General features: G+C 39.0%; 1 protein-coding gene across 1 annotated transcript in view; it reads left to right on the top strand.

Annotated features, from left to right (window-relative positions):
• The window catches only part of TMTC2 (transmembrane O-mannosyltransferase targeting cadherins 2), a gene marked incomplete at its 5' end in the record, with an annotated part of 259,069 nt that overhangs the window by 140,826 nt on the left and 102,463 nt on the right, over window positions 1–15,780 (top strand). The window contains one exon of the mRNA XM_082308903.1: window positions 8,921–9,749. Within this exon, the coding sequence (XP_082165029.1) occupies window positions 8,921–9,749 (829 nt within the window). The remainder of the gene's footprint in view (window positions 1–8,920; window positions 9,750–15,780) is intronic.

The following is a 15,780-nucleotide window of genomic DNA, read 5'->3' as shown; positions in this document are numbered from 1 at the left end:
TCCTATGTACAGAAATTGGTTATTGATGACTTCCTTCTGCTGGATTGATAAAGTTGCTTAGTCATTGCCAGAGGCTTAATCTGGGATTGAATGACATTTTTGCTCATAAAATCCATTTCTATTTGCATTAGTCAGTTAAAAAGTATGTGTCTATTTACATTCTTATAGTGTGTGTTTTTCTCCTACTGCATATTAAACCAGCGCTTAGGCTTTAATTTTCCTTTATTGCCATCCTATTAGCATAGGAAACGTGAAATGTGCCATAATAATTTTTGGTGGTAGGTTTATAGGTGGGATTGCAGTATGTGCTCTAAGACCCTACTTTGCTTCCTTTTTTCTTAAGCATGCCTGTACATGGTACAGAAGAGCAGCACAAACTTCCCTTAGAGATAAAAACGTATATCCATCCATTCAGGTGAGCAGGGCTTTAATAAGTTGCCAGCGCTTCGTACAGGAAAAGTAGTTCAAAAGCATTGTCAGGTCAGATTTACTTAATATAGTGTAGGAGATAAAAATGATATGGTGAGCCTCAGCCTTGGGTACTCTTTTTCAGGTATGTTTGGTACTCAAGAGGACAGCCTGGCTCTACAGCAGGTGCAGCCTTTGCCTTCCCAGTAGGACCTGGGCAAAGCTGCCTTTCTCCTTGGGGCTCTGCAGATGTACTCATCAAGTTGCTCAGGCCTAGTGCTGAGCTGTGCTGCCCGCCTCAGCCATGCCGCCCATCTCTGAGGCTGTCCTGCTTCCTTGTAGTCCATGCGGCAAACTGGTGCTCTTTTACGCAGCTGCAGTTTTGCCTTGGTTGCCTTTGAACTTATATGAATTGCTCTGTCATGTTGTGCGTTTGTGTGCTGGTTGGGTTTCTTAGCATGTTGATAATAAGAGTTTTTAAAAATTTCAAGCATGTTTTTTGTCTCATTATGTATGCTGTTAGCTTTTTGCACAGTCTTACTTGGATTATTTACTTTTACTCTTTTTTCCTTCTTTTTTATATCTTGTATGTTATCAAGAAGTTATAACATTATAGTGCCAATTTTTTGAGTCAGTATTGCTGTTAACATTCTCACTTGGTGAGCTGGCAATGTGGCCATTAACTGGTGTAAATTGCTGACATCACTGGCACTATTCTACCAACCAGAAAGCCTGAATAATAATAACAATTATAGCAAATAGAAACCAATATTTACATTGTTTGATGTTGCACTAAAGCTCTCAGCATAAAATATCTGCTTTTCTATGTGTTTTATTTTTGCAACATCATGTATGCATATATCTAGGGGTAGAAGGATGCTTATGGAGAAGGGCAGAACAGGAAATGTAGCGAGAAAAAAAAGTAGTTTTTACATTATGGTGGCCAGGTTAGAAATAATTCATTGACTCTCCCAGATTGTTTTTATTAATCTTTTTTTGCCCCCCCCCCTTTTTTTTTTTTTTTTTTTTTACTTTGCAGAAGTATTTATACACAGCAGTTTTTAAGAAATGTGCTCTGGGATGAGAGAATGTCTTAAGGGCAGAGATCACCTTTAAACTGATGGATACATGAAGAGTGCAAGCCATTATTATATAAGATTGAGGTTTTTTTTTTTATTAGAGAAAATGGCATGGATTTGCACATTTGCACAATTGGGGAAAAAAAGTGTTAGTAAGAGGTGGATTTTAGAAATGTTCAGAAGATGCTAATGTGACTGGGGGAACAAAACACGAGGATGATATTAACTAACATTTTGCCTGAGTTGGAAGAAAGTGAAACAAATGTTAAGACAAAGTAGGATTGCAGGAAGCTCTAGTACTTAATGCAGAAATGACCAGAGTGTGGATGAGTTGTATTTCAAAAGGTCACAAAGAGAGAAAAGTATGCTTCTTTTCAGTAGAAATGCTGATGATACTGTGATGGTAATCAGAGGAAGTTATGCCCAGAAGTTACCTCAAGAGGCCATACAGTGCATCATTCTGTCCCTAAACCAGGACTGACAATGCTTCTGTCTTTCCCACAAGTTACACGTGTAATGTATTCTTAAAGGCACCATAAAGCCATAGAGCCAACGTCCATGGCAAATTTTTCGAGCACATCCCTGTATCAAGCAGTGGAAAGCATCTCTTCATAGCTGACCTGAATCTTCCTTTCTTGCAATGAAGCTTATTATTCTTATCCTTTGGACATGGATATAGATAACAGACTATTCCTTTCCTGTTTGCAGCAGTCATTTATGTACTAGAAGGCAGCTGTCATGTCTAAACAGCTTATGTTCTTCATTTTTGCCTCATGGGACATGTTTTTCTAGATGACTAATCAGTCTCGTTCCCCTCCTCTGACCTCTCTCCAGTTCCTCCATTTATTTCTGAAAGTTCTGTGCTGGAACCAGACGCTTCTAGGATTTACTAGTATTGAGAAGAGTGGAAGGATTACTTCACATGTCTTGAAGGGTGTGCTTTCATCTGTAGTCTCAGTACAGTGTTTACCTTTTTAGCAGTGGTTTAAGAGAGTTGCTTGTGATCTGTGATAATCCCCGATGCTTCTCTGAAGACGAGCCAACTACTTGTTCCACATGTCATATTTGTGTAGCTTTAAGCAGTCGGAATTGCCCCTGCCTTTTATACAGGATTATTTTTCTGAACATTTCTCTGTTTTTTTCAAGATAATTTTGAATTCCAGTTCTGCCTTCCAAAATACTTGCATGTTCAGTGAGCTGTCAGCATTTTGGCTAGTGCAGAAAGTACAGCACCCTTCCTTCACTGCAAAACCTCTCAAATCATAGAATCACAGAATCACTTAGGTTGGAAAAGACCCTTAAGATCATTGAGTCCAACCGTAAACCTAACATTGCGAAGTCCACCACTAAACTATGTCCCTAAGTGCCATGTCTACACGTCTTTTAAATGCCTCCAGGGATGGGACTCAACCAGTTCCCTGGGTAGGCTGTTCCAAGTGCTTGATAACCCTTTTGGTGAAGAAATTTTTCCTAGTTTCCAATCCAAACCTGCCCTCATGCAACTTGAGGCTGTTTCCTGTTTTCCTATCATGGGAGAAGAGGCTGCCCCTCACCTGACTACAACCTCCTTCCAGGTAGTTGTAGAGAGCAATAAGGTCTCCCCTCAGCCTTCTTTTCTCCAGGCTAAACAACCCCAGCTGCCCTCAGCTGCTTCTCTTAAGACTTGTGCTCCAGACCCTTCATCAGCTTCATTGCTCTTCTTTGGATGCACTCCAGCGTCTCAATGTCCTTCTTGCAGTGAGGGGCCCAAAACTGAACACAGTATTCGAGGTGCGGCTTCACCAGTGCCACGTACAGGGTGACAATCACTTCCCTAGTCCTGCTGGCCACGCTATTCCTGATACAAGCCAGGATGCCATTGGCCCTCTTGGCCACCTGGGCACACTGCCGGCTCATATTCTGCCAGCTGTCGACCAACACCAGTCAGCTCTCCAGCCACTCTTCCTCCAGCCTGTACTGTTGCATAGGGTTGTTATGACCCAAGTGCTGGACCCAAATGAGATGATGCTTTTTAAATGAAACGTAGGTATGACTGTTGCACCATCTATCAACCTGTGCGCTGGTAACAGTAGTGCTGGACAGCATTTCTGAGCCGTGTGGCAGTTCAGGAATGTCTTTTGGTCCCAGTGGGCTCCTAACATCCTTTGTTAAGTTCTTGCTGCTGCAGATAGATGGATTAACCCTGGGTAGATATCCATAGCATCACCATTGTCATGCTGCATTTGCCTGTGTAGACTTGCCCTCAGAGAGCGCCTTCTCTGTTGCACTGATCATGCTCACGGATTTATCAAGCTACTGTAGTCCCTTCTGGTCTTGTACTACCTCCAGTCATTCATACAATTTCTACTCTTAATGCAATTTATCTTTTCGCCTGTAGTCCTTATAACTATTTTTTCAGCTGAGAGGTTAAAGGATTTGTTTTTCTTTTTAATTTAAAGATTCATATTAAAGAATTAAAGATTTTAGAGGAAGACTGTGAGCAATTTTAAATGCCAGTATTTATAACGCAATTTAAATTTTAGTAAGGCAAGTCAACAGCAATAAGGACTGCTTAGCTTGTGCTACTTGCTAATTACAATAAAAATATGCACACATAATCTTCAGCTGTTATATGAATGCACTGATTTCCTTGTTGAGGAAGAATTGTGTGGGTTCATAACACTAGAAATAAATGTCATTTAATATGTACAGTTGGTCGCAATATTGGATAAGCTATAGACAGAGTTCCAACTCAGAGGAAAAACAGACCTTCAGGCCAGCTGTTGTATCGCCAATGTACAGGAGTGAACCTCGTTTAGTGGGTCGTGCGAGCAGGAACAAACTGGGCAAGTGGAAGGGGAGCGGTAAAGGCCACTTCCAGCTCGGTACTATGACCCAGCAGGGGTTGTGGCAAATAGCTTCGTCCCTGGTGTGGATACATTTTGAACTTTAGTTCAGCTCAAACTTGGCTGAGCTGTGATCCAGGAGCCTCTACCTATTGTGGAAACAAGATACTGTCAGTCTGGTGATTTGGCAGCGTTTTGCTACTTTGGGAAGCCCTAGTTCTCAAGCCAGCAGATATTCAAGGAGCTCTAAGTTGGAAAAGAAACTCATGCGAGTAATGCCTGGTGACTTCTCTGCTTTCTTTTCTGCATTTCCTGAGTTCTAAAAATAACATTTTGTGTGTGGTTAGCCCTGGTGATTTTGAGATCTGAGCTGTCTTGACCATGTGCCGTATTTAATGCTGCTTTGTAAAATGGACAAAGTGAGGTTAAAAGAATAGTGTCTTTCAAAAATGCTTTGGATACTGCTTAGGTGATGACTGAGCTTTGGCAGGGGCTGCCCAATCAAGAAATCTGCTGCAGTGCCTTATTTAAGAGCAGTATAATGGAGTGAGGAATTAGGATTTAATGCAAGGGAAATGTGCAATGTGGGTGGGTCATGCAGATGGATTTTGGTAGGGAGATAAAAAAGGTTTCTGCCGTCACAAACACTAAAATTGCAGTGGTGGTACTTGACTGTTAGCAGGCAGGAGAGATGTTAAATCTGATCTAAATCAGTGCTCATTTTTTCCCCAGATGAAAATGACTACTTATGAAAGGTTAGAGGATTTATGGGGGTGTCAAAACATATGGCAGATGGGCTGGATTAGGACTCATGAGTATAGTAATCCAAATCCTTTCTGCCAAGCATTACAGAGCATCTCTTCCTGCTGCTGGGCTACACTAAATGTACACAGTCAGAGGAGCACAGGCTGTCAGGGGGCTCAGAGGAAGAGTTGCTAGTGAAAGTGCTTGTCTGAGCAGAGGTCATTTTGAAAGCACTTTATTTGCAGGCAGTCTACTGGGGAATTGATTATATTATTTAATTTTAATAAGTTGCTGTAACCATTTTTTTTCCCTTTGGTTCACTATACAAAGCCTAGAAGAAAGTAAAGCCAAAATGTGAGCTAAACCTTTTTAATTATGTCTGACTATATTAGTACAGAAGGGTAAAAGCTGTACAAAAGTCATGAGTGTTGAGAGAGGTAAAAAGGGGAATGAGTCTGTCATTCCCTTTCTGAGCCAGTGCTATCTATGTGTGATTTAAAAAAAAAAAAAAAAAAAAAAAAAGCATCCTACTTTAAGTTTTATGACAGAAGTTTAAGTGTTAGAGAGGATTTTAGTTTTGGTTTTAGACTAAATCCAGAGGATCTCCTTTGAAATCTGGAAATTTATAATGGCATGTGAGTGTTACAGAGGTTATTGGTAGCTGTAGTTAATGTGTAGTTAATTTTTAAAAGATGTAAAGCTACTGGCCTTTGAGAAGACTGGTGTCTGAAAAAGTTTCTGGGGAAGGATGCAAACCACTTCTGCCTGAGGCCATGAGAGGATAGTTGCACTATGCTCCTGTAGCCAGTTAATTAAGCTAAAGAATCCACCAGAGCGCCGCCTTTAGTTAACTATTATTTTACAGCATGATAAATTGATATGCTGGTTAGGAAAATCACCTACCAGGATACCTCTGAACTCCACGAGTGAATCCTTAGATATTTCGTTTGACACTGGTGTAAAACGTTTGAAAAAAAAAATTTGAAAAGTATTGTTAAAGCACGAAACGCAATACTGTATTTAGATATGTTGTGTTCTTTGTAGTACGAAGAAGCGTGAGGATCTGCACCTTGCAGATCTTATATTTAAGCTTAAAAGGGAGGCTGCAAATAATTACTCCAGCAGTGAGGATGAATTAGCTCTGAGGTACAGATTGTTTGCACTCTAGGGCTAGGAGCAAGAGGCAAGCTTTTCATTGTTACTCTTTTACTATGTATGAAGAAGATCTGAAAGTTTTTAGCAGATTTCTGTATTATCCATGAGGAATGGCATAGCTGCTCTAGCATGGTTTTGTCAAAGAACTTTGTAATGTGAACTTTCTCAGTGAAAAATTGAGAAGTGCAATTGTTAGACCTTTAGGAAAGGGAGATTTTCTTCCGGTTGTTAAGTATTAACAAAATAACAAAACAGTCTAAGCAATCTATGAAAGCTCACTTCTTGTCTGTTAATCAAGTTTCACTTGCTTAGTATTTGGGATGTCTTAATCTTTCGAGTGGTATATAGCCTTCCAGAAAAGCCCTGCTCTGAATTTCTAATTAAAACAAACAAGCAAATGGGCAAAAAAACCCATCTTCCACTTCCCAGCCTCTTTCTGTCTAAGCAGCCTCCTCTTAAGAGACTGTAGAAGGGTGAATAAAAAGAGCAAAAGAAGGTCGCATTTAACATTTGAGAGTTGTTTGTATGCATGTTTGAAGGAAATTAATTAGAAAATAATTGAGCTAGAGGGGTGGGCAGAAAAATTCTCATGTAGCAAAATATGATGGGAATGAAAGGACAAGTTGAACCAGGGACATAAGGTTTTAATATGAGGGCATACATGCAAATCCCTGAAATCTGAATAAGCTTTTCATTCCAAATATAAACTTAGTTGGGAGTTTTGGTGATAACCAGTTTACACAGCTTTATAACATTGAAGGCATTTAAACAGTCCTGGCAGGCAGGGATGAAACAGTACCTGAGATGAGTTGCGAAGCTTACAAATAAAAGCTTACAAATAAAAGGAGGTTGTTACAGTAGGCTTTCCAGGGAGTATTCATCAGAAAGTGTAGATGTGGGTTTTGGTTGATTTATTACCAAAAAATTGTTCATTTTCCAGGATATAGAAATGTACAAAAGCTAATAAATCAAACTGGAATTAATATGGCAAATGAAATATGTGGATTCAGGCTTTGCTTCATGTATAAAAAGTGCCAGCTTTTTTTAGGTGGTTCTGATACAAGTACATAAGTACTCTCATTATAAATTTGTTTGTTCCCTACTAATGCCTCCATTGAATTCTTCCATATTACCTCAAAATTGAATGAATTAATCTAACTGCCATTAAATATTTTAAACTTCACAAGGATAAACTCTATAGAAATGTGAAAAGGAATAAATTTCTTCATGAGATAAGCAGATAAATTATGATGACCAGACCACATCTTGTTACTGGAACGTCAGTAACCTGATGGTAGAAAACTATTAATAATTGACCTAAAATGGAGCAGCACAATCATCTGTATTTCTTGATATCAAGGGGAGAGTTCCCTCACAAATGAGAAAAATAAGCTCTTTGAAAGAAATAAGATAAAACATTCCAGCATGAGGTCCTGCTTCTGAATAACTGAGGAAACATTGAATAACCATCTCAGGAATGTGTAGTGTGAGATGGAAAAAACCAGACCTAATAAAATGAAAAATGATTGACAAATAATTCTTTGTAATAATGGGGGGAAAAGATTGTCAAAATGCTTACACTGTATCTGGAGGTATTTGGCAAATGGTTTTTCTTTTCTTACAAAAGGTATCTGAGAAATTGAAATGTAAAAATACACATATTTTAGTTTTTATAGTTTCTTCTGCAAAGAGAGAGTAACCCAAACCAGCTTTCATTTAGGGCGCCCGTGTAATTGAGAGCAGAACTTAAGCTCATCAGTCTTAGAAATAGGTGACAAAATCTTGCTTCCTGATTTTCATTTAGGCAGAAGTGGTATGTTTCTGCAAGCATTTGAATAAGTAAGCGCTTTCAGATGCAGTGAGGGGGAACCCAACAAGCAGCTCCAGCTGGCAAATGTTGAGTTATTCCATAAATAAGTGGAGGTTCTTTGAGTTGCTAGCATGATGACATGGGTAGGTGGAGGCAGCTGCATGCTTCACATAGTATAATTTAGATGGGTATGAAGATGTGAAAGGTTTTAGAGCCCTTATTTAATAAGGTGTGCTTGAAGAAAAAACGCAACATATTGTTTGGCTGTGAGATGCAAAATGAAGTGGGGCTTTCAGTAGTAGGCAGATCAGAAGGCTCCAAATGATCGTTGTAGTTAATAGGTAGGAGCTGGAAGACCTAAACATGGAATTTGTGTCTGTTTTCCTCTCTTGCCTTCATGGAAAGTTTATTTGGTTCTCAGGTGAAATACCTTAGGAGGGACTTTCATTAGGGAAAACAGAACTGGAACATTCTTTAAACTTTAAATCTAGGTAGGGCCAACTGGTGTTTTGGCCACAGCCAGGAGCAAAGAAAGGATTTGGGAGGTTATGTAGGAACCATTGTAAGGTTCCATAAATTCCTCTAAAATAAAGAGTTTTTGAAGGGTTATGCAACTAAATCTTAAGCAAGGACTGACAGCCCTAAGATCTCTCAAAGCATGACTGATACAAGCTTGATACAGCTTAAATGAAAGAGCCTGTTCTTTTAGTCCATGGTCAACAGCATACCCCAACATTTTGTGATCCAAATGTCAGAGACCGAGATCTATAGTGCTTGTTTCCATTACCAAAAAAAAGTTTTGTCAGATATTTCTTAGTCCCTTTTGTTTATAATTTACAGAATTAAACACCTGGTGTTGATTTATACTGATTTTTTTTTTTTTTTTTTTTTTTCTTCAGAAAAAGAATTTGACCCTCTTCTTCAGCATTGGTTTATTGACCTCCTGGGGGACTGCACTGCTGGGTGTCCGCTTATACTGGATGGGCAACAAGCCCCCGAGTTTCTCCAATTCTGACAATCCAGCAGCTGACTCAGACAGTTTTCTCACACGTACGCTGACCTTCTTTTACCTGCCAACCAAGAACCTCTGGCTGTTGCTGTGCCCAGATACCCTCAGCTTTGACTGGTCTATGGATGCTGTGCCTCTTCTGAAAGCAGTCAGTGACTGGAGGAATCTACACACTGTGGCCTTCTATGCTGGACTCCTCCTCCTTGCCTACTTTAGCTTGAAGGGCTCCAGCAACGAGAGAGAATGCAATGGGAGAACTGTAATGAACGGCAAGCAGAATGCTAATGGGCATAGCTGCCACTCAGAGATGGAGTACAGGACACTGGAGGTGAAGTCAAGCTTTGCATCAAAAGAAGAGAATGGTATAAAAAAGCATGAAATGCAGAAACTGCAGCTTCCTTCAACTGAGAACATTGTGATTCTGTCTCTGTCTTTGTTAATAGTGCCCTTTGTTCCTGCCACAAACCTATTTTTCTATGTTGGCTTTGTAATAGCAGAGCGTGTGCTGTATGTTCCTAGTATGGGCTTCTGCCTGCTGGTTACAGTAGGTGTCAGGGCCCTTTATGTCAAAGCCCAAAAGCGCTTTCTGAAGAACTTGGTTTTTTGTTCCACTGCTGCATTAATTGTTTTCTATGGACTCAAGACTGTTGTCAGGAATGGGGACTGGCAGAATGAGGAGATGCTGTATAGATCAGGGATAAAAGTAAACCCTGCTAAAGGTAATTTTTGCTGTTTATGGTGAATGTTTTATCTATTCCTATCTATCTTTGCCTTTGGATTGTCTGATTTTATCAACTATATCTAAAGAGAATACTTCAGGAAATGTCCTTTTAAGTTGCAGTAGTATGTACATTAGTAAAAAATGAGGAAAAGCAGGAATGTGTTTTGATTAGGTGTTACAGTTTTGGCATTAACGTGGAGAAAATGAGATCCTAAGGTAAGAAGATACTTTCTTTTTCATTGATCTTAGTTCTGCATTTTGGAATTAAAGATGCATTGTTAATATTGCATACCCCACCCTCGTAATTTTCCATTTGGATTCTGGTATCTATCACCCTAATGAAGGTTTTTCAAATGGTCACCAAATGTTCTGGTCTCTATGACTACAAAAATATAAGAAATAGAAAAGGACGGCAACAGGGAGGTGCTATTTTCTATTTCATCTGATGCAAAGAACGTCAATACTACATAATAAAAATGAGGAAATGAGGTCATATTATTCAGCCTAGGAAATTACTGTAGTTCTTCCTGCATACAAGTACTGTAAAGAGTTATTGTCAAATACTTATGCCTTCCTGTTAATGTATAAATGCCAGCTATTCGTAACATTGCCCAGCTACTTCTCTCAAAGGTTGTATCTATGCCATAATGAAATGTGACTACAGTTAGTGCAAACAACATTGAAACAGGCAGTAAACCGGCTAGTTTAGGGATCAGTAACAATGTTTAGCTGTGGCTCTGTGGTTTCAGCATATACGGCAGATCCAGCTGGGATCCTGAACTCCATGTTGCCTGGCTGTACTGCTCTTGGATTACAAGCAAATTTATGTAAGAACAGTGAAAATACCACCTGTGAGTGCAGTGCAGGCATTGACTAAACCTTTGTTATTCACAATTCATCAGAAGTGAGAAGGGATGACTTGATTGCTTTGCCTTTCTCTGAAAGGAAAATTTGACAGTGCTTGAACATATCGCACTTGAGTTTTTCCAGTTCTCTGCTCAGAACCCATTATATGATGCAAAGTCATCTGCTGACAGAGGTATGCTTCTTGGTTAGACAGTTATATCATGCCATAGTCTTAAAAGCTGTGATAGCAAGAGGCAAATGCAGGTGTTAATGTGAGCTGATAGGGAGTGAAAAAGTAGATTTGGCAGATAAGATGCCTTGCAAAGCAGCATTACAGTAGCTTGTCAATTGTCAGTCTGATCTTGTAACTCTTCTTCATATGCTTTGTCACCCTAGGTAAGGTTATTAAACTTGCTGCAGTAAGTGACTTTTTGTTAACTGTGAACAAGCACATCCCATTTCTTTTACTTTTTTTCAAAACTAGTGCAGGAGAGCAAGAAATAAAGAGAGGTAACTGAACAGTGAGACAGCACACCAGAGTGATTATATGATGCTGTGAGACTTACCAGATTAGTGACGATGTAAAGCTTGCATTAAAATGTTGGTATTCCTTGGAAAGAAAAGAGTGTGTGTGCGCTTGATTAAATAGTTAACGTATGTTCCATTTTTGTCCTTGGTGGAGATCGCCAGGTATCCCAGACTGTATTAATAGTTGTCTGCTTGCTTTGAGCCAGTTTTTGTGATTAAAAAAAAAAAATAAAAAAATCTAGTTTTTGTGCAATAGTAGGATTGGCTGCAGCGTTGTCTGGAAATTAGACTACTGGATATTATGCTCCCAGGAGACAAGGCGAGGTATTTTCACCATACACACTTCAGTATGAACAGACTTATATATATATATGATTGTCTGGTTTCTTGCCATATAAGCTGACATTAAGTTTCTTGTAAGATATGCAAAAGCAAAGACAGCATGTCAGTGTGGTGATATAGACATGACTGAGCCAACTGTAAATCTCCTTAAAATATCCTGTTAAACTTCTGCTGAATATTTACTAGCCCACACACATTGTAACAAGGCTGTGTATCAGAAACTCCCAGCTAAAGCGACCTGTCACCCAACTCTATTCATTATTGTGAATACTTCCTAGATTATCCCTGGCTTTGACTATGCTAATTTTATTTTCTATTTCTCATAGAATCAGGCAAGCCTGACTGGACCAGACTGGCTGCCAATCCTGCCAAAGCATTAGGAGATCAACAATTCAAAATACTCTTCAGTAATTAAATGAGGTTGACGTAGGAAAAACAATTTATTTTTGTTTGCCTCTCTTTTTCAGTTTTATGAATGCTAGTGATAAATAGGCTATTCAGACAGCGAGACAATGGACTGCTCAGTCAAACGGTAGAGTGGAGATGTGTTTTCCTTCATTTTAGGCTGTTAAGAAGAGGCTCCCACTCCTCATTTCTGTTTTCCACAACTCGCAGCTGTTCCTCCTCATGAGTATTATCTTACTTCTGATCATTTTTGAGCAGTGGGATCATTTTCCCTGATGGTTCTGCTTCTCTTCTCCTGCAAAGAGCTTCTGAACAAGAGCTTCTTCTGTCCTAGGCTAAAAAGCAAAGAGGGATTCCTTCAAAAACTCCTTCTGTGGGAACCGATAAAGAAGTAGAAATCTTCAAAGACTGATTTTGCTAAAGGAAGGAGCCGATCTGTTTTATTCCAAATCCATCTGTATTCTGGCCTAGCAGGATGAAAGCCACTCTGCGGCTGGATGTTGTGCAACAACATTGAGTTGGTGTGCTGTACTAATAAGGTCATTTGAGAGGCAAGCTATTAGCACAGGTGCATTTGTGTACTAATGCGACTGAACTGCTTCGGAAATGGTGATGGTTTTTAATCAGGTCCTCTGCGTTTTAGTATGTGTAATAATATAATCTCTGCTTCTGTGGGATTTTCACGCAAAGCTGTTCAGCAGCTTCTCCATCTTCAATCCTCAGTGAAGAAATGGGTGATTAGCGCCTTGCCAGCACTTTCTTCTGGCCCCCTCATGGGCACCTTGCAGGCAGTGCAGGCAGAGTAGTGTTCTGCCTCAGGGGAGAAAGCCCCTACCCCTGCAGGCAGCCACAGCCTTTCTGCAATTTACATTTTTCTAGGTTGTTCTTGTCAATCACTGACAATGTGAAAAAAATACTCAAAAGCACGTTGCATGGCACATCTCTCAAAAAAACCCGTAATACACCATGGGAGAGTCAAGTGAGTAGAAGGTGGTGACACCGCCTTCGAGCCGTGGTGCATGTGCTGGCTTTCCTGGCTGCCTCGCTGTGCGGCAGGCAGCTGCCGGCCCTTGGCTGGTGGAGTCGTAATGAGGACTTGGGATGCCTTAGCTGCATCTGTTACTGGGCTTGTTCATCTGCTGTTTTGGTTATGACTAGTATTTCAAATCTCTCTAAAGTGATCTGAGGCTTGCTCGTCAGCACTTGGGGGAAAAATAGGCAAGATTGATTAATGTAGTTTATGGATCCTGAAGTGGCTGTGTACATATTTTGACACTAGGGAGGGAAAGGCGCAAGTGTTTTCTCTGTGCTGCCTTCAACTTAATGAGTAGCTCAACTGATATAAAACAGTTCACATTATTTGAGAGTTCTTTTGTAGTGAAGGAAGCCTCCCAAAATGTAAAAATAAACAAAAAAGTTAAAAATGGGCGGTAGCTGTCACATCTTTTTCGGTTAGACTGAGAGTCATTCTGTGGTGATGATTACCTTGTGTTTAATATAAAATTATAATGACACACAAAATAATTGTTCTCATTATGCCTTCTTATCTCTAGTTTTCTCTGTAGTTCCAAAAGTTGGCTTTAAAAAGCATAATCTTTTGCCTCCAGGCCATTTTGTACCTTGCACTCCACATCATAATGATCTTTGATGTTCAGATATATTTGCTGTACTGTTATAGACATTGATTAAAGAAGTAGAAGATAACAGAGAGAGGCTTAGACTGTTAGATTGCTGCAGAGGTATTAGTTGCTTGGTCATATTTACTGATGAAATTTTAGTCTCCTGGTGTTTGCTGTGACATTTGTAAATAAGCTTTGAAGATCCTTCCTGGAACTAGCTGACCGGCTACACCAAGTGGGTGCTTAACTTTAACCACGAATTCAAGTCTTGCTAAATTCATATATGTGACTACTATTTTTGCAATGGAACATACAGCAAGAAACAGATATAGGCTGCTTCCAAAAGCAGTATTACCACGTTGTGGTGCTATACCCGGTCTGAGAAGCCCTGTCTTGCATATGGCACTGGTTTAAGTTCGCGTTAGAGCTTTTGGTTTCAGAACCAGTTCTGTATGTTGCTCAGATGTTTGTCCTTGTTCCATCACGTATTAGTGTTAATGAAACACCATATGTTCACATCTTGGGCAGGTCAGTGGGACCTGAATATGTGATTCATTCCTTTCTGACTCAGTTCTGCAGGAAAAAAAAAAATTCCTTAGTATCTGTTACATGAAGACAAAGTTGGGGTGAGAGGATATAATTTCTTGGTTCAAATAAACTCTACTGTCGAAGTCAAATTGCCTAGATGTTCCTGACAGGTGATTGACACAAAGATATAAAAAAAAAAAAAAAAAAAAAGAAATTCTTTCTAGTAAAATCATTCAGATCATCTGTGGTTTAAAATTAATACTACCTCTTACAGTCCTACTTCAAGATAAAAATCCTGTTCTTAGCATCTTGCTTCTTACATCAATTACCCTGTTGTTCTCAGTGGCTAGCAATAAGACCAAGACATGGTGTTAATGGAGAAGAATATAGAAATTGTTCCATAAGAATATAGAGAGCCACTTTCCTTCTATCTTTCCACTCTTCCTCCTACTCACAGATCTTATGATTGTGAATCATTCAATTTTGCTTAATGTTTTCGGAAGATATCCTAATACTGAAATAATCTTCTGGACCACAATGTTCCTTTTCCCTGTCCTACTTCTCTCTTTTTTTTCCTTTGCAACAGGGTTGTGGTATCTTCCTGCCTCATTCTGCTATATTTGTGCCTGTAGAAGATTTAAAGAACTTCCTTTACTGTTTTGGCATCTTTGGCACAGCATTCAGCCTTGATCAGTTTTACTCCCTGGAACTTCATGGATATTTACCTTTTTTCTTTTTTTTCTAATTTTTTTTTTTTCTTTCCCTCCCCCTTGTCATCAGTTTAGTATAGGATTGGTAAAGACTACTTCTGTATGTGTATGTGAATGTCAAGATACAAATATGAAGTTCAGATTATGAAGCGTCTTAGTTGAACAACAATGTACAGAGTAGCTGTTTGCTCATCTGAGCAGTCATAAGTAACAATTTCTTTTTGTTTCATTTATAGTTTTAATTAGTTTACTATTTAGTTTGCTAATTGAAGGAATTCTTAAAGCTGAATTTAGAATTTAGCTTATTTAATCTCATCTATGTAGCATAATACTTACCTTTTGATCTGAACTGCAAAAAAATATACTCTTTGGGTTTAGTATCTTTTAAAACACCAAATTTCATTTTGTTATCCATGTTGAATAATTGTGTTAATTTCCTCTTTGTTTTACCATTACTAATGCAGCAAGCAAATCTATTTGCTATACGAACTGTTTTAAGCGTTAGTGTAGGGGAAAAAAATAATCCCGTGAGTTAGTTTTGTTTCATTTACATAAATTGGTTATCGTTAAAAAGGCACCCAAATTTGTTCTCACCCAAGAGTTGCTCCTCTGATTAAAAAAAAAAAAAAAAAAAACACAACAGAAAAAATCCATGCCTGTCATTGTAGAGATGGTATGCTCTAGTTCTGTGCACTTGGGTGGAAGTAAATACCAGAAGCTGTTTCCATCTTATTTGACAGCTTGCTGCTGTTATCCTTATCCACTCCTAGAAAATGATTTCTTGCTAACAGTAGCTGTCAGTAAGAAGTCCCTTCTTCAGCAGACAATAAAAATACCAACTAACAGTGCAGCGAGGAAAAGTAGTTCTAATACCTTGTAGTAAACTAGGTAAAGAAGGCATATTTCCCTCAAACAAGAAGGATGCAGTAAACCAGTATTTTCCATGATTATTAATATTTTTTATCACTAGTGATGACTGGAGGCAAAAGCAGAAGAAATATTTTAAGGTATGGCATTCTTTGAATATGCTTATTATTAAGAGCTTACATTT

This window comes from Platalea leucorodia, assembly GCF_965183815.1.
Source record: "Platalea leucorodia genome assembly, chromosome: 4".
Classification (NCBI taxonomy): Eukaryota; Metazoa; Chordata; class Aves; order Pelecaniformes; family Threskiornithidae; genus Platalea; species Platalea leucorodia.
The sequence above is the reverse complement of the archived record's forward strand: the minus strand, read 5'-3'. Positions and strand labels throughout refer to the sequence as shown.